Here is a 24,378-nt window from a genome sequence, read left to right on the forward strand (position 1 = left end):
CTTTTGTGAAAGCTGGGAGTTAATCACTTGAGCGGCACACGCCGGTTCTATGGGAGCACATGTTGTACACTGGCTCCCCAGAGAGGAGTGGGAGGGTCCAACACACGCACACACATACACATTTGGGTACACACACACACACACACACACACACACACACACACACACTTTGAATTTACATGTCAGTTACAATGCAAAGCTGGGTATGGGGCTGAGTAGAAAAGCTGGAGGACCCACCCCTCACAGAACAGTTAGCAGACCCTCCTGGCCACGGCGATGGTTGTTTGCACTGGCTCATTCATGCACACAGACCTCCACACGTCCCTCCGTTTGTTTTCCTCAGGATTGGATAGATGACTCTGCAGAGGCCTTACAAGAGATGGATGCTTAGTTTGACTTGGCAGTAAGTAAAATCTATTGTTTCATTACATCAGTCCCATGTCAGCGGCGGATGCTAATAACTGAGAGTGATAGTGATGGCTGGAGTTTGGATTTAGCAGCAGATACCCAGGTACAATAAACCAGTTGGAAGACACGGACGTGTCAGAGAGTGTTTACAACGGAGAAGCAGAGCGCTGCTTGTCTTTGTACTTGTTCAAGAACAAATTTAACTTCAAACCCTCCATTTCTTAACATCTGAAGGCTGTATTTCAATCTTCATCTCGAGCAGAACAAAAACTCAAAACCGAATCTATACTTAGGGATGACATTCATAATTGGGAGTTTTCTTGTATTTCATCTCCTTTTTCCTGTAATCATCCAGACTAATATACTAAAATGCTTATTTTCTGCTATAATCACCACTCAGACTCCCTAAAACTTTGCTCTTTCAGTCTGCATGTACGACACTCTGTCTCACTTTGAGTCTGTCACTGATGCCACTGTTATTATCCTCATTGTGAAACAGCCTTTTTAAACACGTCTGTTCCGGCTTAATATTACTTTTGGGGGTGATGAAAAGTGACAGCCTTGATCAGCACTCAAGCCTTCAGTCAGCTCTTTCCTTTTCAGGCGCGCTCATCAAACACCTCTGAAACGGGGCGGCGACAGCTTTGTGTTTCCTCTCAAACTTCACAGTGCAGACAGTAACTACGGATTAACCTCAAACCATTGCACGCTGATATGTGACTTACAGCAGGATGCTGCCTTCGTGCTCCGTTGCTGTAGCCGGCAAGAATTGTTTAAAAAAGATGAAGACCAGGTGGTTGGAAGGGCCAGAAGTGATCAGCCAATATGGAGCACACCGACACTAAAAGTCACTATCCCGAGGAGGCTTTTCCCCTGTGGGTTAGAGATCATGACAGCAACATCTGGGGTCTGGTTCTCTGTGAAAAGCGCAGGAGACGCTGTGATGCTGAGAATCACTATCAACTGCTACCTCTGAGAGCACATGTCCTTGTAGGCAATAATTAAGAATTTTCCTTTGCGCTCCGTCTGTTGGTAAAGCTTAATATATCCGTGTGGTCTGCCTGTGGGGCATTAAAAAAAGCAAAAACAAAAAAAGTAATGTAGGCATAGTGTTATTCAGATCCCAGCCAAGTGTTGAGCAGCCAGTAAGTAGGCTAATTGCCAGTTTGTTTAGAGGAAGGGCACCCAAAGGGTTATTTGTCAAATGCAACGGCTGAGCCATAAATCTAGACTCACAAAGCCAGGCAGAGAGCCAAGATGGACTTGTTTTTTTTTTACTTTGTTTCACAAATATGAACACACCTGCCTAAACTCTGCACTCCTACAGCACTCAGTAAACTGTAAAATCAAATAAAACAGATAAGGATCAAAGCAAAATATGACGTGGCTTTGTCTTTGATAAAAAATCTTCTCTTGCGGTTACGTGACCAGCGTTGTGTTCTGTTGGGTGATAAGATGTAATTGGCACTCTATTGTTAACCTGCCAGACACTCGTGCAGGCAAGTTGAGGACTAAACCTTTTTGATCACTCCACCATGGATTAACAACAATCTATGAGCCATCTTCAATTGGTGAATGAATGACGACAATGGTGTGAGCTGTGATTCAGCCAAGGACAGTCACCACTGACGTCCAGCTTTGTTTTATACCTTAAGTTAAATGGATTTTGTCAGTGGGCCATCATCTCAGTTATAATTTTATTTAATTGTATTCCCTCACTGGTGTTTCCATCTTATGGCGGGCCCCCCTGGGGGAAGCTCCTGATATCAGGGTGGGGGTGGGGGTGGGGGTGGGGGTGGGGGATGTACCCTCTCTTTTTAGCACTTGTCAGCTGAAGCCATATTGAAAATCAAGCTTCCTAAAATTCACAACAAAACTATGGAATGAGCCTGTATTGCTTTTGTGAAAGTGTGTGTGTGTGTGTGTGTCAGGATTTGGTTTCACTTTCATGGTTTGGCAGATCGGACAAAAGGGTCTGCTGGCTTTTTAAGTTAATCTGGGGTCAGTTGGAACCACTGGTGTTGTATCTTTCTTTTTTTTTGGTGAATTTGCATTTTGTGTGTGTGTGTGTGTGTGTGTGTGTGTGTGTGTGTGTGTGTGTGTGTGTGTGTGTGTGTGTGTGTGTGTTTTCCACATCCAACAAACCAACATCCCTTTTACAGCTGAGTGTGTGATTGAGTGTCTCTCTCTCTTTTCGGCCATTGATAGAACACACACTTGACTTGTCTCAGATTTGCGCTGCCATTTTTGCAGATGTAGCTTTTGGCTCTCATGAGATAAGGCCCAACTTTCTGTTACCCAAGTAGAATAGTGCAGGTGTTGGAGATGGATGGACATAGACAGCCTCATGAAAAATATCTACATCTCTGAAAAAGTAAATTTTAGGATCACACACATTACACACACATTTTTGATGTGCACTGTCCCTTTATGTCTCATAGATTAAGCCGCTGACGGAACTTCTCTGGGGTCATGAGACGAGTCCTCGCCTCACTCTTCTGTAACTCGACCATCTGGACTTCAGCTTCTTCCTGCCTGCAGGACCATGGGTAGCGTCAGCAGCGTCATAAACGGCAACAGCCTCAGCAGCAAACACTGCAAAGCGTCGGAGCACAGGCTGAAAGAGGGAACGAGTCACCACAGAAAGAGCGGAGGCTGCAGCCTGGACGAGCTGCTGAAGTGCAGCTTCACTCAGTGCTCCTCGTCCTCCGCCCATCCCTCCAAGGGCCTGTCGCATTCGCGGTCAGGGAGGAGTGAGGATTTTTTCTACATCAAGGTGAGGTGACACATTTTCAGATGGTTTCCATCAACAAATCCTCTGAACTGTGAAGTTCAGCGAAACAACCTGTTGTGGTGACTTTTTGGTTAAAATGTTTATCCTGATTATGCTCAAGGTGAGCCAAAAGCCGAGGTCCCTGTACCACAGAGAGCGGTCGATGGAGGACCGAGTGAGCAGAGATGGTGAGACTGATGTACGAATGCAGCCCAAACTGCTGCTAACTTCAGGAAAAATGAACGAGAAGGTATGTCTGGGATTCTTTATCTCATGCTTTATCTAAAGCAGAGGATTTTGAACAAATGGTCCCACTTTTGGTCAGTTTTGAATTTGTTTTATGCAAAAATTTCACTTGTAAAGTTGAGGAATAAACTCCCATCTGGATGCTTTACTGTTATCTGAGCATAAAAATGAGAAGCAGTAGGAAACAGAAAGCAAAAATCATTATTCCTATGAATCTCATTAAATAAAATATACATGGCTTGATGCGCATGAACATCAGAGTAAAAACCACATCTACAAACAAGATGTTACGTAGCATTTTTCTGCTTTTGGGAATCACACAAAAGTCACACTGTTCGATAAACTACAGGCTGTAAAAGTTCAGCATCTGTGTGAAAATGAAAACCTTATATTACTTACGTGTGCATTTTTGTTAACCTCTTCACCGTAGGGATACTTTCTGGGTAAAGGAAGTGTGGAAAATGCAAGAATGATCCTGTTTATAAGCTAAATTAAAATCAGGAAGCACAGGCTGGTTACATTTACTAATTGTCTCAATTTCACATATAAAAACATCTTTGTTATTATGCATATGCCCAAAAATATCTTGCAAATTGGACGGCACAGTCAAGCACAAAAACCCCCTTGTTGCTGTTGAAGCGAGTTAGTTTGCAGACTTGAAGGAATGCTAATATGCAGATTTTGTTATTGTCAGACACAGCCAGGCCAGCAGTCTGCTTCTGTTTCCAGCTGAGTGGCTGCTGGGTTTTAGCTTCATAAAAGGCACGCAGACACAAAAAAAAAAAAAAAAAAAAAAACTGTCGACAACTCCTTTAAGACTGGATATTAGCTGAGATTACAACTTTATGTTCGCTTTTACACACTCATAAAATGGATCTTTCCCGTGCTTTACCTTCACGGAGCAGTTGGTATAGTTATTCCCACAACTATTATGATTAGCTTGTAACTGTAAAAGACTGACAGCCTCACGGCAAACAGGAGGATATAACATGCACGGCAGGTAGTTTGGGAGGTAGCAGCTATTCCTCATAGCCCCGTGTTGAACCGTCGCAGATTATTAATCACCCTCTCGCAGATTAATGACCCAACAATGCTTTGATCTTCTCGGAGAACTTGTAGCTGTGCCAAGAATACGTAGGCAAACTGTGTTTTCCTCAATGGGTCTTTATTCGTCAGGGACATAGCAGAGAAAGGTGGAAGTAGAAAAAAAGGGAAGGAGACACCAGAGGGTCAAAGAGAGTTTGAGAAAGGGAGAGAGAGAAAAAAAAAAGGAATGGCATCCTGACCATGAAGTCAGTGAGAAGGAATGCTGAGCTCACAAGCTTTACCTCGTGTACTTCAGCAATCGCTCATATTATTAATATCGCAGAGAAGGGCGATTCATCTTCCCTCAGACAGCACACCGAGGAAAGATGTGGGATGCAGAGGAGAGGGGAAAGGACAGCAAGAATGTGGAAGTATGCTAAGGCTTGTGACATTCTTGGACAGCACAGATGGGTCGTGTGGAGTATAAGTTCATCTTAAAATGAGTTTTCGCTTTTATGACAGTCTAGTGAATTTTACTTGCAACTACTGCTGTGTGACTTTTAATACTGCCAGCTTGAAGTGAAGCAATTCGGCACGCTTCAATGGTTCTATTTCTAATAAGAAGAGACACAACTGGAAAAAAAAAAGTCTGTCCCTTTCATGTGTACAGACTTCCAGCATGTGACAATATTTATCTCTGTGAAAACTAGTGGTGATTTTTTTTTTTTTAACTTTCAGAACACAGCTCGTCCTCCTTCTTGTCTGCAGTGCTACATGAGGACGAGCCTTTCGCAGTGCTGTCAGCTGAGGGAAGCCACTGAATATGAAAACAAAAACAGGGACGAGCACCCCTGACTGTGTGTCATTTCACTCTTTCAGACCTCTGCAGAGAAGTCATTGGTCCGTTCCACTGCCTTCAAACCCGTGAATCCCTCAAGGACTTCCTCCACTGAGACCGGCCACCACAGCCTGGACCACATCCTCTGTCCTTTGAAGAAAGCACGCAGCCCAAATATTAAACAAAAGCAAGACACCTTAGGTTATTGTTTACATTCTATTGGTAAACTGTTGCTTTAGAATGAGGGTTTCTTATGTCAGATGAACTACGGAATGCACAGAAATTTCAAACGTTATCCCCTTTCCTTTCAGGGACTCTCTCCGATTCTGGACGCAACTCCATGTCTAGCCTGCCCACCCACAGCACCAGCGGCAGCCTAAGTGCTTCCACCGGCCCTGTCAGTCATGGCGATGGGAGCTCAGCTCTCGCAAGCAGCCTCTGCAAGGGAGAGCAACCCAATTTCCCTCCGTGGGTCAATGGGAATAGCAATAACCTTGACTGTAGCTACAGGGCTGGTTTAAACACCAACGGATCGCTACCTAAGGCTAATGAGGATACTGGCTCTGCGCTCTCTGCTGATGAGCCGCCCCTTCTCCCTGAAACTGCAGGTGGGATTCGGTCCCCCATTACAACAGATGAATCACTGATTGAACGTTTAGAACAAAGACTCCTAGAGAGGGAAACTGAACTGCAGGAACTGCAGGTACTGAACTGTTAAAGGAAAAGCAGCATGCGCTCCTAATCAAGATGAGCACTTCTTATGGAGTGGTTAACTGTCTTCTTCCCTCTTTCCAACAGGTGAGTTTTGAGGAGAAGGAAGCAGACACCTGCCAGCTGTTCGAGGAGCGACAGAAGTACTGCACTGAGGAGATGGAAGGGCTGAAGCAGCGATGCTCCACAAAGCTGAGACAAGTGTCCCAAATGGCTGCAAAAACACATCAAGCACTCCAGCTGCAGGTCAGCCAGCTCCAGGTCAGAGCCCACTTGCTTTCATTCGGCTCAACTCAACTCGGTTCACAAGCAGCACATGCATATTTTTACATTTGCATGAATGAGTAATATAAAAGTTCAAATCTCATTTGCAGGCAGAGAAGAAAAAGCTTGAAGAAGACGTCTCCAAGCTGACTCAAGAGAAGGATCTTGTCGAGCTCAGGCTCAGGTCCTATGAAACGCAGAACACGCAGCTCGCCCCAACGCTGGAGGAGACTCAGTGGGAGGTGAGTCATGAGTCACAGGTGGAACATAAATTGAGCATGAAACCTTTTAGTATTTGAGGCAGTGTAGCGCAATCTTGTACGGGCGTTTGTGAGCTATAGAAAAGTCGATGCTTCCATCACTGAAGCGGCGCTCACCTAAATTCACCTTTTATGCACCATTTTACACCAAGTTGCCCCATTTTATTGGCAACATTCTATATTTTTCTTTGATTAAAACCTGCTGGCAGTGCTTTCTCTGTCGAGCGTATGTATTGTTGTTACTCTGGAGCATTTCACTGCCCTTACATTCCAATGGCAGGTAAAAGAACATACATTACAGAGTGAAAGAGATTGGGAAGTCCAGCATTCAACTTCCTACTTTGTGTGAGACAAAGTATGCGCAGCACGAGAGTTGAGCGGGTTCAGGCTTTGTGAGGTGGGGCCTCACGCTGCCACACTTTGAATATCCCCACTCCTATCTCCGTAACCCCATAAAGAGCACGACCTCTACAGCAGAGCGCGCCGTTTCATACCGCCAACACAGCCCAGCCAGCCGCGGTTCAAGGGCGTCATTGCATCTCCTATGATATTTTGTGTCCGGGTTTTGTTGCCTTGAAGCGAGACACTGAAGACAGGGGCATAGAGTCTGTAGTTTAGCTGCACGGTTCTTGTCCTTTAAGAAGTGTGCGTTTCTTCAGGGGTCGGTGGAAGTGGGGGAAAAAAAAAAAATGAGGATTGGATTCACATTGCTGCACTGAGGTTAATGTTTCTTGACACTTTTGCCAACTTTATATGTGAATAATAGGTCATAGTGGAGCTTACGGCTGGCTGCACTGCCCTCATATGGCCAACGATAGGGAAACAGTTGGAGCAAATTAAAACCTATTCTCAACTCTTGCACTTACCGTTGGCATGAGATGCAAATGTGAAGTGTGATTTTCCGTGCATGCAAATGTAATACGACTCTCTACCACTAATATTTAATGTCCATTACAGTTATCCAGCTTTTCAGAGCTGGAGTAACTTCTGAATTACTGAAATGAGTGGAAGCATTAAAGCCTTTGGTGCAGCCAAAATGACATTTTCTAATTATTCTCTTGATACTCACATTATTAAAAAATCAAATGGACAACATTCATTACTGTAAAATTGTATCTAATATTCAAAGATTGATGTATAGGCTGCATTAAAATGAAAAGGAATACACTGGGTAATTCGATGTGATACCATTGTGGTGATTGATGGTTTAATTTGATTTCTCTGCCCATGTGAGCTGTCATAATGGCAGTAATTAACTCTTTTATTTCTGTGATCGCATATGTCCAAATTTAGGTGTGCCAAAAGACGGGAGAAATCTCGCTGTTGAAGCAGCAGCTCAGAGACTGCCAAGCGGATGTCGGCCACAAGCTAAGCGAGATAGTGAGCCTCAGGGCATCTCTGAAGGAGAACTCGGCGAAAATGGAAATACTTGAGAAACAGAATAAAGACCATGAAGACAAACTGCACTCTCGCTCCATTGAGGTTGAGGTTAGTTCTCCAGTATTGATTGATTTCACAATAGAGTTGAAATAAGGATAGAAAATTATATTTTCACATAGCCCTTATAGAAGCTTTTGTTTTGGAAAAAAAAAAAAAAAATCCCTGCTATTATGTGCTACATTTGACAGCGACCTGTCCAGTGTAGTGTTTTTAATTTCCATGCTTTAGCGAACATAATCACAGTCTTAAAACATGAGCTTGTTTGACACTTTCCATAATTAAGGCCATTTATATCACTCAAAATACTCTTCCTAATTGCTGCCTCTGTCTGCATATTTTCCGTTTTTTAATTTCAGGTTTGCCAAAATGAGCTGCAGCGCAAAAAGAATGAGGCTGATTTTCTGAGGGAGAAAGTGGGCAAATTGGAGAAGGACATTCAGGGGATGAAAAAGGACCTGGCCACGGCCAAAGAGCAGAGGCTGCAGCACAGCTTGCAGCTTGGGGCCCGTTCCCAGACTCAGCCCTCGGAAAGACTGGACCCAGGTTCAGACTCTCCAGACCGAGGCAAGGCGGAGGAAACCGAGGAGCACACCTCCAACGGGTCGCTCCAAAAACAAGTGGAGAGACTGAAGCAGCAGCTCAGGGAGGAGAAGAGCGTTCAGGACAGGCTGGCCAGCGGCTTCGAGCAGGAGCGGCAGACGTGGAACAAGGAGAAAGACAGGGTCATCAAGTACCAGAAGCAGCTCCAGATCAACTACCTGCAGATGCACAGGAAAAACCAGGACCTGGAGAGGATCCTGAAGGAGGTGACGGCCGAGCTGGAAAGCCGAACAGAGCTTGGCATGGACCTTCCCTACAGCTCAGGATTACAAACTTATGACGACGTAATTGCCACAGAGATTTAAAGGGAGCATGAATTCAGTAACACTGAAACAGACTCTGAAGTGTTTTTGTGTTTAATGTCATTACAGATAATTATCTTTCTCACTTGCAATATGACAGAAAGGGAAGCTTTACACACTGCTAATTAGTGTTTTACACGGGCTGCTTAGCAAAACGGGCAAAATCTAGAAAAACAATCCTATTAAAGCTAGCTTTGATGTTTACACTGTTTAAAGTAAATACTAAGTTATTCAATGTTCAACAATAACTTATTTTATTTTATTTTATTTTATTTTTTACCTATGCTGTTAAACAGATTCACTTCATGTCCGTACCATTTATAACATATGCACAAAATGTTATGCACAAAAATAAAGTGCAGTTGTGTTTGGTAAATGATTTCTTTGCAGCAATGCTGGCTGGGAATGTTGTTGGTTTTTTGGTTTTTTGGTTTTTTTAAACCATTGGAAAGACTGTCTCTCTTTGAACAATACTACATTTGCAAGAAACGTGCATTTGTGGAATGAGCAGCAGAGCAGAGTATGTGAGTTGGGCCCATGAAAATTTTTACCTTATCTTCCCCCTGCCAACAGTTTTTCTTTGCTGTTGCTGTCGACTCTCGGTGTGAGCGTCTGGTACTCAGGTGTCAGATTGCCACTCTTCATTGTGAAGAGATATCAAGATGAGATTCTGCAACCAGCTGTAATCTTACATCTTCACAGTCTAGGAGCAAAATCTAGATGCGCTCCCCCCAGAACAGCAGTTTTAAGTCAGACTACCTCCAGAGAGGGCAGGATGGAGCGACCCTCTGGCCATCCTGACCTCAGGCTCATTCAACACTTGTGGGATGAGTCTGGCTGTGTTCTTGGCCTGACATCCAACAAACACAAATTGGAAAAAGGGATTCCGTCCCACCGCAGCGTGTGAGCGGGCTGCCAGGCTGCTGTGGCTATGCTTTGTTGTGGCTCCTGTTTGTCAAATGAACAAATTGTTTAAATAGCTAATATGACTTGTTTCTTCAGGCTTCAATCTGAAAACAAACCCAATCCTCCAAGCAAAACAAGAATCAGCAGCATGGGCGCAACCCGCATACTCAGCTCTGCCCTCCACTCCACAGAGGCATGTTCTTTTCAAATATGGCACGATTCAAAATGGAAATAGCTGAACTTCAGAATCACTTAAGATTTACTACAAAGGAGCATTGTTACAGCAACGACGTGATCTATCAAACACAAACTGCATTATCTGCTGTGCATAGTTGAGTTTAACGCATCATTTATTGTTTTTTAATTGAGATCATTAATTAGTACAGACCAGACGACTGCTGAAAAATGTGTGACTTGATCAATGTCCTTTGGTAACACAGGATAAGCATGTTGGCTGTTTAACATCTGTCTCCTCTAGCATGACAAACTGACAGTGATATGTCATCTGTTGTAAGTGTAGGTCCCTAAACCTTAGTATTTCAGTGGAACTGTTCGCGCCCACCCACATTTCTGAATGGGTGTGAGCGCAGAAAGTAGTCTGCAAACTGTTTTCCTTGTCATTTCTACTCTGCACACATCTCATGTTATGGGTTATGGCAGCCAAAAGGTGTCAAATGTTTCACATTTTGAAATGCATGTCAAAACCATCTCCAAATGTCAACACTCGTTCACCCGTTAATGTGGAATGTAGGCTGATATGCAAACAGACCACGGTGCAGTAATGTTTTATAAAACTGTCAGTGTATTTTTGTCACTCTGCAGATATTGTTAAATTTGAACTTTGTTACCGAGAATATTTCACTGGTTAGTAAACTCAACATGCAAATCGTTCTGATTGAATGTTTCTGTATTACTTCTGGAGCAAACATTTTTATTGAATAAGATTGGATGCAAATTTATTGCTGCAATTATTTCAAACACAAGGAGGGATTTAGGTTTGAAACAGAAGGCCGGTTTGTATTGAAACAAACCTCTCGTCAGAACCAATTAAAAAAAGAACTCTTCATTACACTTCCAATATGCAACATTAATTCTTGTTCCATAAATGTAGATAATATGCAACAATCCCCTGACAGGAACCAACAGCAAATGTGATCATTCAATTTGTGCTCTGTGGGTGTTTGGAGGGAGAGAAATTTAAAGAGAGCTGCATAGCAAACAAGGCAAGTATTTCTGAGAAAAACTTAAAAAAAAAAAAAAAAAAAGAAGTGATCACCCAGTTAAATGTATTTCTACCGCTACATTGTTCATTCAACTTTCTGACAGTTAGCTGGCACTGTTCCACTTGGAGGCAAACAATTCGTCCTATCAGCAGCGCCGACCATTTGGCTTCGCTATTTTAGAGTTATTCCATCTCGAACGAGGGCAAAGTAGTCTGTGAAGCAAAAGTTTAGCTGCTCCACCTACTCAACGCACACAACTTTGCATCGGCAGACAGTCGAGCGGGAGTACAGTGTGTGTGTGTGTGTGTGTGTGTGTGTGTGTCTGTGCGCCGTGCGGGTCAAGAATGTTTGGCAATCTGTGTAGCGAAGGCCGCCTCAGACTTCCCAGCCACACACCATTACGTTACATTACCACAGCGGGTCGGGGGAGATTTGGAAACAGACGGGCTGAGTGCAATCTGAGGTGAGGTGCCGTAACCAGTGGCTCTCAAACTCAAGTGACTGATAAGTGCTTTGCATCCCTCCTCACATCGGTGCCGTAGCACAGAGAAGTGGCCCGACGGGGGAGGCGGAAAAATGATAGTTGATATTGCAGTCGGTGTGAAAAGAAAAAAAAAAAACGCTTGCGCGTACACAAAAATCAAGCGAGGAGTGGCTTGAACACCTTGGGAAAAAATCCCCAGTGAATTAGCCGATGTGCTGAGGTAGAATCGGAAATGAGAACCAAAAACAAGCGGGGGTACAAACATGTAGGCGATTTGTAAGTCGACAAATGTTTGTCGTTGGCGCATCAGTGCACAGCACTTCTGCTCATTTACAGGGCTGCATTCTGGAATTCGGTTCGCGTGGAAGTCTTCATTCGCCGACGATCTCATTCAGCCGACGCCACGCAGGAAAAAGCTGTTTCGTTTATGTTAAAACATGAGAAATTTACATTGAAACCTGTTTTTATTGACCATTAAGTCTTTCCTTTAATGGACCAGCACGTCTCAGTATGCTTTAGAATTGTGACTGCAATAATTATATGTAGAGGTATTCCATTTAGAAAAAAACAACAACAACTATTTACAACAAGACTTGACAAGCAAATGCTTTATTTCGACATGGAAATAAGCATGAATGCTGTTAATATATATTCAGAACTGTCTTCAGCTTCCCTTTTTTGTAAGGCCCTCGTTATCACTCTCCATTCATCTTGAGCGTAAATAATGAGAAGATTGTTTTCTTCTCCCATCTAATCATCTTAATTTCAGCCTTTTGATAGTGTTTCCTCACTCACACAACAGCTCTTTGCATCTCTGCTCCTGTCATAACGGAGCCAATGGGCCCCAATCACAACCGAAATCAAATTAAGGCCCATTGTCAGTGTGTGTGGCTCTCTGTCACTGACATGAAAGGAGGACCGCAGTGACGAGATAACAAGAAATTCAAAGTCACCGCTTTGGCAAGAAAAGAAAAAAAAAAAAAAAATAACCCAGCTGGGTGGGCGACTGGGATTTCTACCTCAAAATAACCATAAAAGAAACATCACGGGTTCTTACACAATATGCAAAGAATAAACATAGAATTTGATGCAGTGTGTTCCTGTGATTCCTTCCATAGATATATAGCTTTTAGTAATGTACTTTAAATGAAAAATAACCCCAAAACATCTCATTGCACTCTATGAAAACACAATCTTACATTTTAGTTGTCCATGTTTACCTTTTTTATAACATTTACCATTTTTGATCTCCACACGTTTCAAGAAGGCTTTTTTTTTTTTTTTTTTTTTTTGGAGGAGTTATTTGTGATAGGCATCTCTTTCGTGAATTGAGCTGAACATACAGAGTTTGAGTCGAGCAGATGTCTCGGTGTGATTGGACAGCAGTTAGGCAGCCGTCTGAGGACACCGGGTTATAATTTGGCCCGGCCCTGCAGTGACATGATAATAACGCACTCATATCCTGCTGTGATTCTCCTGATCGGCTGACAGTCAAGCACAAAAGGGCCTGAATTCATTAGTAACGGGGGGGTGCATCTGCGAACCTGTTCAACATGCAAAAAGGGGGATTTATGGCTGCGCATTCACAAGCCGGCGCATGTAATAAATTCACAATTTCAACTATTCGCGGAGAAAAAAAATATTGTATTCATACAAAACAACGGTTTGCACTTCGCTTCGTGGGGCAACCTTCACCTCCAACAGAACAGTATAATAAATATTCCATACCAGTAAATAATAGATGAGTCAATAACACTGTATCAGTTTCTACCTCGACCTCATTACTCATTACACACTCACATACTCAAATGTGCTGTATCCCAACCATACCCCTAAGCAATTAGTTGCTCCAAAATATCAGGGGGCTAGTTACTCAGGCATGTATTTCATATTTTTATTGGTTTATTTGGAGACCTGAGTGCGGACCAGACTATCGCAAACACAGCCCCTGCAAATCCCCGAGCTCCTCTGCAGTCAGCAAAGTAATTGGGGAGGGAGTCCCAAAGGGTCTTCGCATAGTGCTGAAGCCTTTGCTACCGACAAGTTGAAATGGCAGCAGAGGTAGATAGCAGTTACGGTTTGTGTGTAAGCATGTGTGTTCAAGATATAAGCACGGGAGGAAGGTTGGGTAGCCTGAGTGATTAAATCTTGAGACATTTGTTGGTTGGTTGGTTGGTTGGGAGACCATCTGGTTCACCCCCCCTCCCAGTAACATCGCCCATGGTTACCCATGTCTGTGGAGGTGTTGGATTCTGCTCTCGGGGATTGGGGGGGAGGGGGGCGGGGGGGGGGGGGGGGGGGGGTGCATGATGGTGGAGGTGAGAGGGAGCTGTACGGATGCCAATTCGAGGCCCCGAAGCTCAAAATTAGTTAATTAACTCTATCTCTCACACAGAGAGAAACTTCCTTTGTAAGTAATTCTACCATTCATCACAGTTTGACTCTTCCACTCTGGGGCTTTGCATATTATCGGCTTGTGGAATTAGCCAGAACACTTGAATGTAGAGTTTAAAAAAAAAAAAAAATGCATCAACAATATTACATAAACAAAAGACAGAAAAAGTCAGATTACAAACTGAAGCATTTAATTCATTAGAGGTCAGCTTTAAATATTTACTGCGGCTCCAAACCAAATGCTTTATCTGCATTTTTACTGATAAGATTAAGAGGATAACAATTTTGTTTAGACATCGACTTTTCCAAGGTAATTCAGCATATCTACTGTAGATGGTAATCACATTTCCAGTCACTGTGGCAGATATACATGTCAAACAATGTCAAATCTACATCCATCCATCCAGCTTGGGGTTACGGGGTGCTGGAGGCAGTCTAAGCTGTCGATAGATGAAGGTAAGGACGTAAATCTCAACAAATATTGACTCACGTTCACTCCGACACACAATTTAGAATCACTCTGACGTGTATTTTGAACTGTGTAGCCAACTGATGAGTCACAGCATGAAGTGAGATTCTATAAATCCATAAAAATACAATATTTGTCCAAACAAAATAATATATCATGATTTTGATTTATGTTAAAGCACATGCACATACATATACACACACAGTTCTCAGTCAAAATCTATCCTTTTTAGTTTTTCATGGAGACATTATGTACTGAGACAAAATGATCATATCCAGAGGTGATAATAAAACGAAGGTGGGTCGCGCTGCAGCCGTTCAGCTGAAACAGAAATATAAGAAATAAAAAAAAATTAAGTGGTGGCTCAAAAAGTCTAGACATCCACAATCCTCAAACAAGCGCATTGTCATTTCCACTTACAGAAATAGCATTTGATTGAAGGTGTCCTTCTGTGCTTTCAAATTCTGCAAGGAAATTAGTTTGTTAATCCCACTTTCACTTCTTTGGCATTTAAATTGAATGTGTGACCAGAAAATGTAGAAAGGCTTACCTTTCTCAGTAACAAACTCAAACTGAGTAGCTGATTGTGAGGTGTTCTTTTCTATTTTCATATGCTTGACTGCGAAGAAGAAAAAAAAAAGTCAAGGTTGTGTTGCAGTACCTCAGACATATGTCCAGAAAAATGTTAAAAGTTGTGGAAATGACCTTGGTAGCTGTCTGACCTGAAGCTCATTGACAATATATCTACGGGTAGATCTAATACATACTGTGTGTAAATGTGGCATTGAACTTTAAAAACTATCCCAGAAGTACAAAGACATAAAGAAATAGGTGAAGAACAGAGAGACTGCTGCTGGCAGCACTTACAGGCTGAGCTGTTCGAAATAATAAGAAGCAAAATGTGCGTTATTATTTAAATAAATATTTGCTGCAGTGATTGTATGCTCAGCGAGCAGGAGGTAACTTCAACTGAGTTTTACTTTTGATGATGATGACTTTTCTTTTAAAAATTTACCAGGAATACATAATATGTCAGAATGCTGTACACATGCAACTGAAAAGCTATCTAGTTACTTTGACTTCAAAACAATAACTCAAGGATAACATTTAATTACTTTGGGCAGAGCACATCTTAAAATACTGTAGATGTAAAAATATGATAGAACTTTTTTCACCTTAAAGATTACATATTTCAAAGATTTATCACTACATATTAATACGTACTAAAATAATTATTTACTAACCATCCAGGAACATTGAATACTGGTTCAGATTATGTGTAGAGGTAACTGATTAAACCAATGAATATAAATATTTCTTAGTCAATAATGTCAAACTGCTTTGTTTCATGTCTTTGTTTACTTTCATGGTACTATAGAGAAGCCCCTGAACTTCACCGTGATGATTAATGATGTATTCAGAACAGTTTCAGTGCCATAATATCTTCTCATTTTTCAAAGGAGGACAAAAAAAAAACAAACCTAAGGGGCAGATAAAATTAATAAAAAGTATCTATTCCCCTTCTCTTTGAACTGCTTTGTCTTTATATTCTCTGTAAAATATCAGCATAGAGCAGTAATTCTAAATTTAGCTGCAATATACCCCAAATTACCTGTTAGACATGCTGTGGCCTCTCCCTGGTTTTGACTTATCAAAACATCACAGTGAAGCCAAACACTAGCAGTACATAATATAGTGCACACTTCAAACCCTTATTTTGGTGGGAGGAAGGGAGGTGTCTCGTTTTGCTGGCTAGTCGGTGCTCACTGTCTTTTACTGTTCACAGGGGATGCTCAAACAAACCTCAGTATTAACAGTAAACACACCGTTATAGCTGTCCAGAGTCACAGTGGCGATCTGCGTGGGCTCAGAAAAGCGGATAATAAACTCCTGAGGAAACATCCCGGTGGTCATCCAATATGTTTTCGTGTTCCTGGGCGGAGGAGACAAAGTAGCGACACGTGTAAACACGGATCTAGCATGTAGTAAAACAAATCTACTATGAAATCAATCTTCTATTAATGTGATCACAGGACTTTTCACTCACCTATCGATGATGTTTTCAGCAGGGTGATTCTCGTCGCTCGATGTAGCGAGAACAACTTTGGCTCCGAGGGAGCTTAAAGAGAGGTCAGTCATCACGAGAGCTGCTTCAGTATCTGGTTGAAGAATGTTTTTGAACAATTTAGGCAAAAAATGCGCATCGAGGTTTCTGGAATAAGTCCGCAACTAGTTTTCTGCTGTTGCCAAGCCAACCTGTGAGTCGCACAGTATTTACGTCACGGATGCGCGACGTCACTCCCGCGACGCACGTTGTTCGTTTGTTTTCTGGGAGCTAGCTGTTAGCTGTTCGCAGTTAACACTGAAATAAACAGACGTGCGGATGGCGAATGGATGCAATGAAGTGCTGTTCACGCGTGGAACCGGACAGGTGAGAGAATATGTGCCAGCGAGTGTAAAATGAATTTGTAAAATGGTACAGATGTGGGTCGAATCGGTGCGCTAACAGTCATCCAATGTGGCTAAGTTAGGCTACAAGGCGGAAAAACTGGACCGCACAGACTGAAAAGTTCAATTACACGGAATTCCGGCTGGGTTTTTGTCGACAAACACTACAGAAAATTAACTTTTGCCGTGTAGTCTGACAGATTTCAGGTAGCAACGTGATCCACAGTATGTTTTCCTCCTCACGTCAGAGATGGGTTAACAATGTCTGCATAAATTATGTGACTTTTCTTTTTTTAATATTCTTTTCCAGAGTGACGATTCGGATATTTGGGACGACACTGCTTTGATTAAAGCTTATGACAAGGCAGTAGCTTCATTCAAGGTACACACTGAGTTTTCTTTGCCTAAAGAGGGTTAAAGTGTGTTTTTTTTTCTTCAAAAAGATGATAGCGAGCGGAAAAATGCAAGCAAATTAATATTCAGCAACAATATAGATGCGACTCTACAGCACTGTAACCTTTACCAAACTGAAACAAGAACAAAGGAGACCTTCAGTTTATACACTGACAGTTACTTGTTGTACCAAACACTGGTAGAATCATAGAATTCAGACTTTTTTTTCATTTAGTTTAATGAATATATAATTTCTGAGTTGATTGTTGCCTCCTGCTGTGTGCCAGACTGCCCTGAAAGGTGAAGAGGAACCACAAACCTTCAAGAAAAACCAGCCTGGGAAAAAACGCAAAAACATCAAGAAGAACCAGACCAGAAAAAACCCCAATGCAGCTTCAAATAAAGAGGTGAGCTGAAGTTTAGGAAAGCAGATGTTAGGGCGGCTGAACAATTAATAATGCCAGTCTTGTGTCATGAAAACTTCTTCCCATCCAGTTGTGCTATCTCTATTCATATCTGTAAACTACATTGTGTTGAAATCAGATTGAGTCTTCAGTCCAGTATGTTACCTTCTGATGACCTTCATGTCTGTGTTCTGTTACAGTGGCAGGTTGGGGACACGTGTTGTGCGTACTGGTCGGAGGACGGCCAGCTTTATCCAGCCACCATTTCCTCCATAAACGAGGCAAGGGGCACTTGCGTCGTAGTTTATACAGACTATGGCAACGAGGAGGAACAGAACCTCGAAGATCTGCTGTCGGGCATTTCTGAGGGAGACGAAGAATCTAAGGTACTATAGTGCAAACATTGTTTTCCTTTCTTTTCTTTTTTTTTTTTTTTTTTTAACTGTTGCACAGATTTATTTACATGTCTTCCTATGTTGTGTGGTTCACAGTGTCATGCTAATTGCAGTGTGCACATCTCTTTACTCAGTTTTGTTTGACCGCTTAACAGATTCAAGGTTAAAAGAAATGAATACTGAAGCAACGTGTTTGTGTAACTTACAGACAAAAGAGGTAGAATCATCCACCGAAGAGAGTGACAGATCAACAACACCAAACCAACACAAACAACCAACACACAGCAAAGCCCAGAAGTCCAAAGCCCACAAAGAGCCTCCTCCTATGTGGGGTCCCGGGTTCCCTGGGTTTCCTCCTGGCCCTCCACCCATGCACGCTTTCAGACAGGTAAGAAGAATTACTCCTCAGAGAAATCCTTTCAAGCAAACGGAGACAGACTTATAAATTCAGTAAAAAGGAGACTGAGTCGTGGCAGAAGCCAGTGAAATGAGATGTAAGCAATAAAGGATTTACAGTGTGAACATGAAAAAAAGAATATAAACAACCTCCAAGAGTTGTCATTTATTGCAGACGTATTGAACTGACTGAGTTACAGAAAATTTAAATGGCTTTTATCTCCATAGCACTGCTTGCAGTGTTGATGAAACGACATACAGAAAACCTCAACATGTCCAAAGTATAAATGACAAAATATCCTTTTTCTCACCCTCAGCATTATTCGCCTGCTGATCTGAAATAGGGGCTCACTGTCTTGTAGTGGTTTAGCACTCTCACATTATCGTGAGAATGTTGTGGGTTCAAATCCGAGTCAGGTCTGTCTCCACTGAGTTTCACGATCTCCCTCCCACAGTTCAAAAAAACATACATTTTAAGGCTCATAGGTGGCATTAAAATTGCACATTTGTGTGAATTGTTTGTGTTTGGACTGCTGAGCTGCCCACACTGCCTTTATCTATTGTCAGCAGGCTCCAGCATTTCACAGGTCTGAGTTAGATATAGTGGCGTGGAAGATGGATGGTCTTCAGTACAATTTCTAACCACTTTGTGTGTCTTGTCTCATTTTGCAGGGAGGCAGCAGGAGATCTGATGGTCATGGGCCTGTTCCTCCCCCCTGGCCCCCAATGATGCCCTTTGGGCCCCCGGTGAGTTGTGACTTTACTCTCATGTAAAAAAAAAAAAAAAATGTAAAAGCTACAGGAGACAGTTTCTTCACTCAGTTGAACACACCTTGACAAGTATCACTGAATAATTCCAGCTCACAGTTAGAAATTGGTCTGATTAGAGGATGTTAATTGTGTAATCTGATCAGTGTATCTGCTGTCTGATCACATTATGCTCTTCAATTAAAATAATTAATACTTCAGAACATAATTCTTGCATTAACAAATCCACAAGCAAAAGTAGAAGTCTGTGAGTTTTGGAAGGAAAATGTTTTGTAGTTTAACTGATATTTCATCATATCGGGTCTCATAAGATGAGTAAACCGCACGTTTCTCTTATAGCTGCTGGAGTTGAAATTAAAGTAGCATTTTAAAATTTCTCAGTGGTTATTAGAGATTGAAAAAGACATAAAATCCTGATCAACTATCATTTAAAAAAAATCTTGAACGTTTCTATTCTTTATTTTTTTCCTATTCTGCTGACATATGGCCTGGTTTTATTGTCACCAGGTGCTTGTAAGAAAAGACGTACAGACTTCCAAATATGAAGGATAAACTGTGCAACTTTGCCAAGTGTCTTAGACATTTTCTTATTTTTTGCAGTCTTGAAAACAGTGTCATTTCCATGTCGTCCTCGGCTTTTTCTTTGCACGGATCTCCTGCACCGCTGGTTCTGCTCCAGCTACCATTTCTCTCATTCTCTGGTTCTGCCTGCACCTTATCATAGTGCATGTATGTAGCATGTTACAGCGCTTGAAGAGCTTGTTCATCAGGTGCAGCACCTATAGCTATAACCTATAACTTTTTTCCTGGCATATTTCCACCAAAAAAAAAAGAGAGAAAGAAAAAGCTAGTTAAATTTGGATTAATACGGCGTGTAGGATATCTTTGACACGGACACACCTTCACTGCACTGTCGATCCATCTGCTTCAGATGATCCCTCCTCCTCCACCAATGAGCCCTGACCTGGTGGACGACGAAGCCCTGGGGAGCGTGCTCATATCCTGGTACATGAGTGGATATCACACAGGATACTATCTGGTATGTGCGCAGAGGCTAGTTGGCTTATTATAACCTCTGAGAGGGACTTACAGCTGTGAAGTACAGATTGTGTATTTTTAACTATGTAGCAGATAGGGTTTTTTTTTTTTTTTTTTGCTTCTGCTGTAGTTGCTTTGATGTCTCAGAGCTTGAACTTTTTTTAATTTTTAACTCAACTTCATTAGGATATGATGTTAAATTTTCACAAATGGAGGTGTAGTGATATTTTCGTTCCTTTTTTTTCCCTAGGGGTTGAAACAAGGGCGTAAAGAAGCTGCCAACTGGAGCAAGCTGCACCACAAATGAAAGGTTTAGTTTAGTAACTCCAGCCTCACGTGAAGCAGAACCCGTTTTTCCTTTGTTTAGCCGTCTTTCTAAAGGAACTTTTGACCTAGAGGAAGAGATTTTTTTTGTATTCTTTGTAAATATATCAAATAAAGCCTATCACTGCAGAGTGGGTCGCCGTCTCTGTATCTTCTTTCCGTCGCTCCGTACTACGCTCAGTGTTGGGGAACTATAAATTTCTCGCAGTGACGTGTGAATAATCCGAGCCTCTTCTTCCATTCATTAGAAATATTGACCGGGTGAAGATTTTGGCCGGCTTCCTGATTGTGCCGCTTGTCAGACTGGGTGACGTGTAGTTGTAATGGCGAATACTGTCCAGCAGAAGTCAGACTAGTGTAATGTATTACCACAGTAAAAAAAAATGTGCCTAAGAGGCATGATGCACTGCTGTTTAAAACCAAAATCATGTCCCCCTGTCAGCCACTGCTGGCGTTGGAGCTCCGCACCTCTGTCTCTGAGCTCAGGACTTGATTGCGGGTTGCGCTCTGAGTTTTCGCCCCTCCGGTGCTCCCCGTGCAGTTAATTCACAGAACCGTTCCAGCATATGGCTTTGCATTGAAGCTCTGTTTTCCCCAAGGTTCTGCCTCGTCCACCACCCAATATGTGAAGCATCCATCATGTTTTCCACTCGTATCAGATGGGTGCATATTTCAGGGAGACAGTCGGCATGGTTTCGGCTACCGACGGCATGACACATTGAACTAGCTGTGCGGATAAAGATTGATTCTCGTACGGAATCGGCGAGACACTGATCACCGGAAGATATTTTGTCTTGATCTCTTTTACACCTGACAGATTCAACCTTCAAACAGGTGCTGTAGTGTCACTGAGGGAGCTGTAGAAGGTTAAGACTAAAATATTGAGATTTTTCTTCATACAAAAGGTGAATTTGGTCACTTGATGATCCAGCTGCACATACATATATTCCTGTTGTGGCCCAAACGTATTGTAAGGATAATTTTGGGTTACACTTACATCCTTGTTATCCTGCAAGATTCTATTTTTTGCTTTGGCAGGAACGGTTGAGGTTTAATAATGTAAGAACAGAACAGGAAGTAGGGCAACAGTTGCAGATACTGTACTCGGGCTTATATTTAGAATATAGAAAACCACATGTAATTACAGTGAGGGGAGCCGCAGCCTTTCTGCTGATCCGGTAGCACTCTCATTCCATGAAACACAAGGCTGAACAAATTTCCCATATTTCTTATACTGTTGATTCTCTGCCCGCTCCCACCCACTCCTCTGCCTCCGTACCGCAGGGCAATTGATCATACTGTATCTGTGTTTGAGTTAGGGAGAAACAGAACCGGGTTTTGTGGCAGGCTGTTACAGTATGATTGTCTCATGTTTTTTTTTCCCCCCTCTCTCACCATGTGATCTTCCTCCAGCTGCTCCTCTGCCACTGCTTTGCGAGCGAAGCGCCGTCCCTTTGTGTAGTGACTGCGGTTGGCATTTTATAGCCCACTGTGACTGTCGGCATTTACGGCTGAATTTGATTCCCACCATAACAGTCACTTTTGTTTTTTTGCTTGTTTTATGTGTGTGTGTGTGTGTGCTGGCAAAAGATGGAAAGCAAAGGGAAGAAAGAGGGGATGGTAACAGGAGGGGGAAAAAAATGTAGTCTGTGGGATTTACAAACAGAATATGCACTATAAACTAGGGGTGATAAACCAGACCTATCTTTTCCCCCACAGATGGGTTTAAAATCTGCCACGGCAAAGCCTGCACATAAGCCCATTGCTTGCCTGACTCTGCAGCGAGCTGAGCTGCCCAAAGGGCTCGGTGGAGCCCGGCGAGGAGTTAAAAAGGGGGTCAGACCTTTGCTTGGGAAAGCACTGCTCTCCTGCGTGACTGTCTACCCCCTACTGACCACGGCGGCATGAGGCGTGTAAACATAATCTGCATTTCACATAGCCCCCCTTCTAGGAAACAGACAGACATCCAAGGGGAGATCACATTGCTGCATGAGTTACAGCGCCTTCAGCTATTTACTCAAGTTCTCAACATCAACAAACATCCTGCGTTTAAATAAGAGACTTTGGGTTGGGGGGGGGGGGGGGGGGGTATTAAAGGAAAAATGGGTTGCTGCAGATGCTCCTACCTTTATTTTTTATTTTTTCCTTCCTCTGCAAATCACTAAACACTGCAGTCTGGATGTTCAGAATTGTGGTGCGAACACTAGAAAAGCCACACATGAGGAACAGGGATGTCTGTTGACGGCGAGGAAACAAAAACGTTGCATTTTCAGACACGAGCTGGGTCTCTGTGAAACCACTGATTTGAGCTACATGTGTTTCACCGACATGCCGGGTGGTTTAAAAATCCAACAGCGTTTCTTTCTATGTTTGAGCTTCAGAAAAGGCAAAGAAAGTGTGTCAACAGATGCTAAATACAGGTTTTATGATTGACAGGCAGGCAATCGATTGCAGTATCGAGGCTGTTTATGATTGAGACAAAAACAAAGCGAACATCATCAATGTCGTCAGGCGGTGGATTTCCAAATTTAATTGCTCGCCGGATATTTAAGCAGTTACGCTGCAAATGGCAGAAAAGTCACATTCAACAGTGACGCACACACAGTCATCCAGACTTCATTTCTGTGCACTGATTTCAAGGCTTAATAAGTTAAAACGTATAAGCCCGAGGCTTCTGACTGCGTTGCTTTGGGATACTTGTTTTTCTTTCTTCTTCGGAAAGTTTCAGATGGTGCTGTCAGGGCTGCAGGTTTGTGGGGGGGGGAAGAAAAATAGATGAATGAAACAGCTTTTTCTTTATTGAGTAGTTATATTAAAACTGTATTGCCCAAGGTATCACAGAAAACAGGAACAAAAGGAAGAACTGACTTTGTGCAACTTCTTTGAGGTGCTTCAAAGTGTCAGGCTGTACAGCTGCAAGGATCAGCTCCAACAAGAGAGAACGGACCAGAACTCCAGGTACCAAGTTTAATGTCTGTGGGAATCTGAATAATCAGTAATGTATTTATAGCCTGATGTTGTGATATTGCCCTCAGCCAATATTGCCTCCTCCAGGACAATCTTAAATCTCCTCCTGGCCTTTCTGAATTCCACTCACAGCAGGTCCAAAGAAGTCCTGGTGCGGCCACACATTATGATCCACATTCCTGCTTTATCTCCAAGCTCTGCCGCAGATACTCATAAATAAAATGCTGGACCATGAAAGTCAAGCCTCTCCAACAGGCTACATTGTTGTTATTAAGGAAATGAAACTTCTTAGAGGCCAAAGAGGGGACAAATAATGACTGTTTGCATTTATTCTACATTTCCTCTTTAGAAGTTACTGTAAGTTGTAGACGGGGTCAGCCTAATCCTCTAAAAACCAAGCCATTATTGCTCTGAAATCTAATTTTACTCAAATATAACTTATTAGAGAACTTAAGTGCAGGGTGTCAACATTATACAGTATGTCCTCTCTCTATAGCTTTTGCTTGAATATAAAAATTAAAGGACATAACGCTGAAATTGTTCCCTTGTTTACAGATGCATTGGTTTGAATACAAAAATACTTTCAGTTCCTTAAATATCACAGCAAAAAGGGTGTGGAGGAGATGATTACAAAGTATATCTCTTTCATTTAGAAAAAAAATCTGGTTAAAAGTTTAACACAAAACCCAGAGGAGCCTTTGGTGCCGTGCGTAAAGGCGCACTTTTTTCCTTTTTGTTCTTCGTTCAATGACTTTACACAAACAGGCCTTGCAGCTATAGAAAGAGCAAATCTCTGCCATTCATCGCCAGTAGAGGTCTCCGGATGCGGGACGGGGCAAAGTTCGGTCTGGGCTGCACCGCATGGGGTGTCACCGCGTCCCTGCCGGACGCTCCGCTGGCT

General features: G+C 42.5%; 3 protein-coding genes across 5 annotated transcripts in view; 2 read left to right on the plus strand and 1 right to left on the minus strand.

Annotated features, from left to right (window-relative positions):
• Positions 1 to 10,708, plus strand: part of lzts1 (leucine zipper, putative tumor suppressor 1) — a 24,365-nt gene extending 13,657 nt beyond the window's left edge. The window contains exons 2-9 of one of the 2 annotated variants that reach the window (XM_030105159.1): positions 2,850 to 3,184; positions 3,303 to 3,431; positions 5,333 to 5,492; positions 5,603 to 5,994; positions 6,090 to 6,263; positions 6,377 to 6,508; positions 7,820 to 8,014; positions 8,323 to 10,708. In XM_030105159.1, coding sequence (XP_029961019.1) covers positions 2,954 to 3,184; positions 3,303 to 3,431; positions 5,333 to 5,492; positions 5,603 to 5,994; positions 6,090 to 6,263; positions 6,377 to 6,508; positions 7,820 to 8,014; positions 8,323 to 8,871 — 1,962 coding nt within the window. In that variant the 5' untranslated portion in view covers positions 2,850 to 2,953 and the 3' untranslated portion in view covers positions 8,872 to 10,708. The remainder of the gene's footprint in view (positions 1 to 2,849; positions 3,185 to 3,302; positions 3,432 to 5,332; positions 5,493 to 5,602; positions 5,995 to 6,089; positions 6,264 to 6,376; positions 6,509 to 7,819; positions 8,015 to 8,322) is intronic. The other variant, XM_030105160.1, reaches the window with a different exon arrangement.
• On the minus strand, positions 1,704 to 16,608 carry hspb11 (heat shock protein, alpha-crystallin-related, b11). Of its 2 annotated transcripts, XM_030105164.1 has the most exons (6): positions 16,392 to 16,608; positions 16,171 to 16,277; positions 14,895 to 14,963; positions 14,765 to 14,808; positions 14,544 to 14,665; positions 1,704 to 1,714 (listed from the first exon to the last, which is right to left on the minus strand). In XM_030105164.1, exons 1-5 carry the CDS (start codon positions 16,481 to 16,483, stop codon positions 14,573 to 14,575), a joined length of 405 nt encoding a protein of 134 aa, XP_029961024.1. In that variant the 5' UTR covers positions 16,484 to 16,608; the 3' UTR covers positions 1,704 to 1,714; positions 14,544 to 14,572. The 2 variants fall into 2 exon arrangements, with proteins under 2 accessions (XP_029961024.1, XP_029961023.1); XM_030105163.1 differs by lacking the exon at positions 1,704 to 1,714 and having other exon boundaries at positions 14,057 to 14,665.
• smn1 (survival of motor neuron 1, telomeric) lies at positions 16,595 to 20,644 on the plus strand. Its single transcript, XM_030105161.1, has 8 exons — positions 16,595 to 16,775; positions 17,103 to 17,174; positions 17,473 to 17,592; positions 17,790 to 17,975; positions 18,193 to 18,372; positions 19,053 to 19,127; positions 20,080 to 20,187; positions 20,437 to 20,644. Exons 1-8 carry the CDS (start codon positions 16,728 to 16,730, stop codon positions 20,491 to 20,493), a joined length of 846 nt encoding a protein of 281 aa, XP_029961021.1. The 5' UTR covers positions 16,595 to 16,727; the 3' UTR covers positions 20,494 to 20,644.
• The last annotated feature ends 3,734 nt before the right edge of the window (positions 20,645 to 24,378 follow it).

The sequence above is a fragment of the Salarias fasciatus genome, chromosome 12 (assembly GCF_902148845.1).
Source record: "Salarias fasciatus chromosome 12, fSalaFa1.1, whole genome shotgun sequence".
NCBI lineage: Eukaryota > Metazoa > Chordata > Actinopteri > Blenniiformes > Blenniidae > Salarias > Salarias fasciatus.

What these genes read in the sequence shown, in the direction of transcription:
- hspb11 (XM_030105164.1), bottom strand. Translation starts at nt 16,483, where the DNA reads ATGACTGACCTCTCTTTAAGCTCCCTCGGAGCCAAAGTTGTTCTCGCT. An exon ending in GCTGAAAACATCATCGATAG is followed by an intron (nt 16,278 to 16,391) that starts GTGAGTGAAAAG and finishes TCCTCCGCCCAG; the next exon opens with GAACACGAAAACATATTGGA. An exon ending in GACTCTGGACAGCTATAACG is followed by an intron (nt 14,964 to 16,170) that starts GTGTGTTTACTG and finishes TCTTCTTCGCAG; the next exon opens with TCAAGCATATGAAAATAGAA.
- smn1 (XM_030105161.1), top strand. Translation starts at nt 16,728, where the DNA reads ATGGCGAATGGATGCAATGAAGTGCTGTTCACGCGTGGAACCGGACAG. An exon ending in ATGCAGCTTCAAATAAAGAG is followed by an intron (nt 17,593 to 17,789) that starts GTGAGCTGAAGT and finishes GTTCTGTTACAG; the next exon opens with TGGCAGGTTGGGGACACGTG. An exon ending in AGGGAGACGAAGAATCTAAG is followed by an intron (nt 17,976 to 18,192) that starts GTACTATAGTGC and finishes TGTAACTTACAG; the next exon opens with ACAAAAGAGGTAGAATCATC.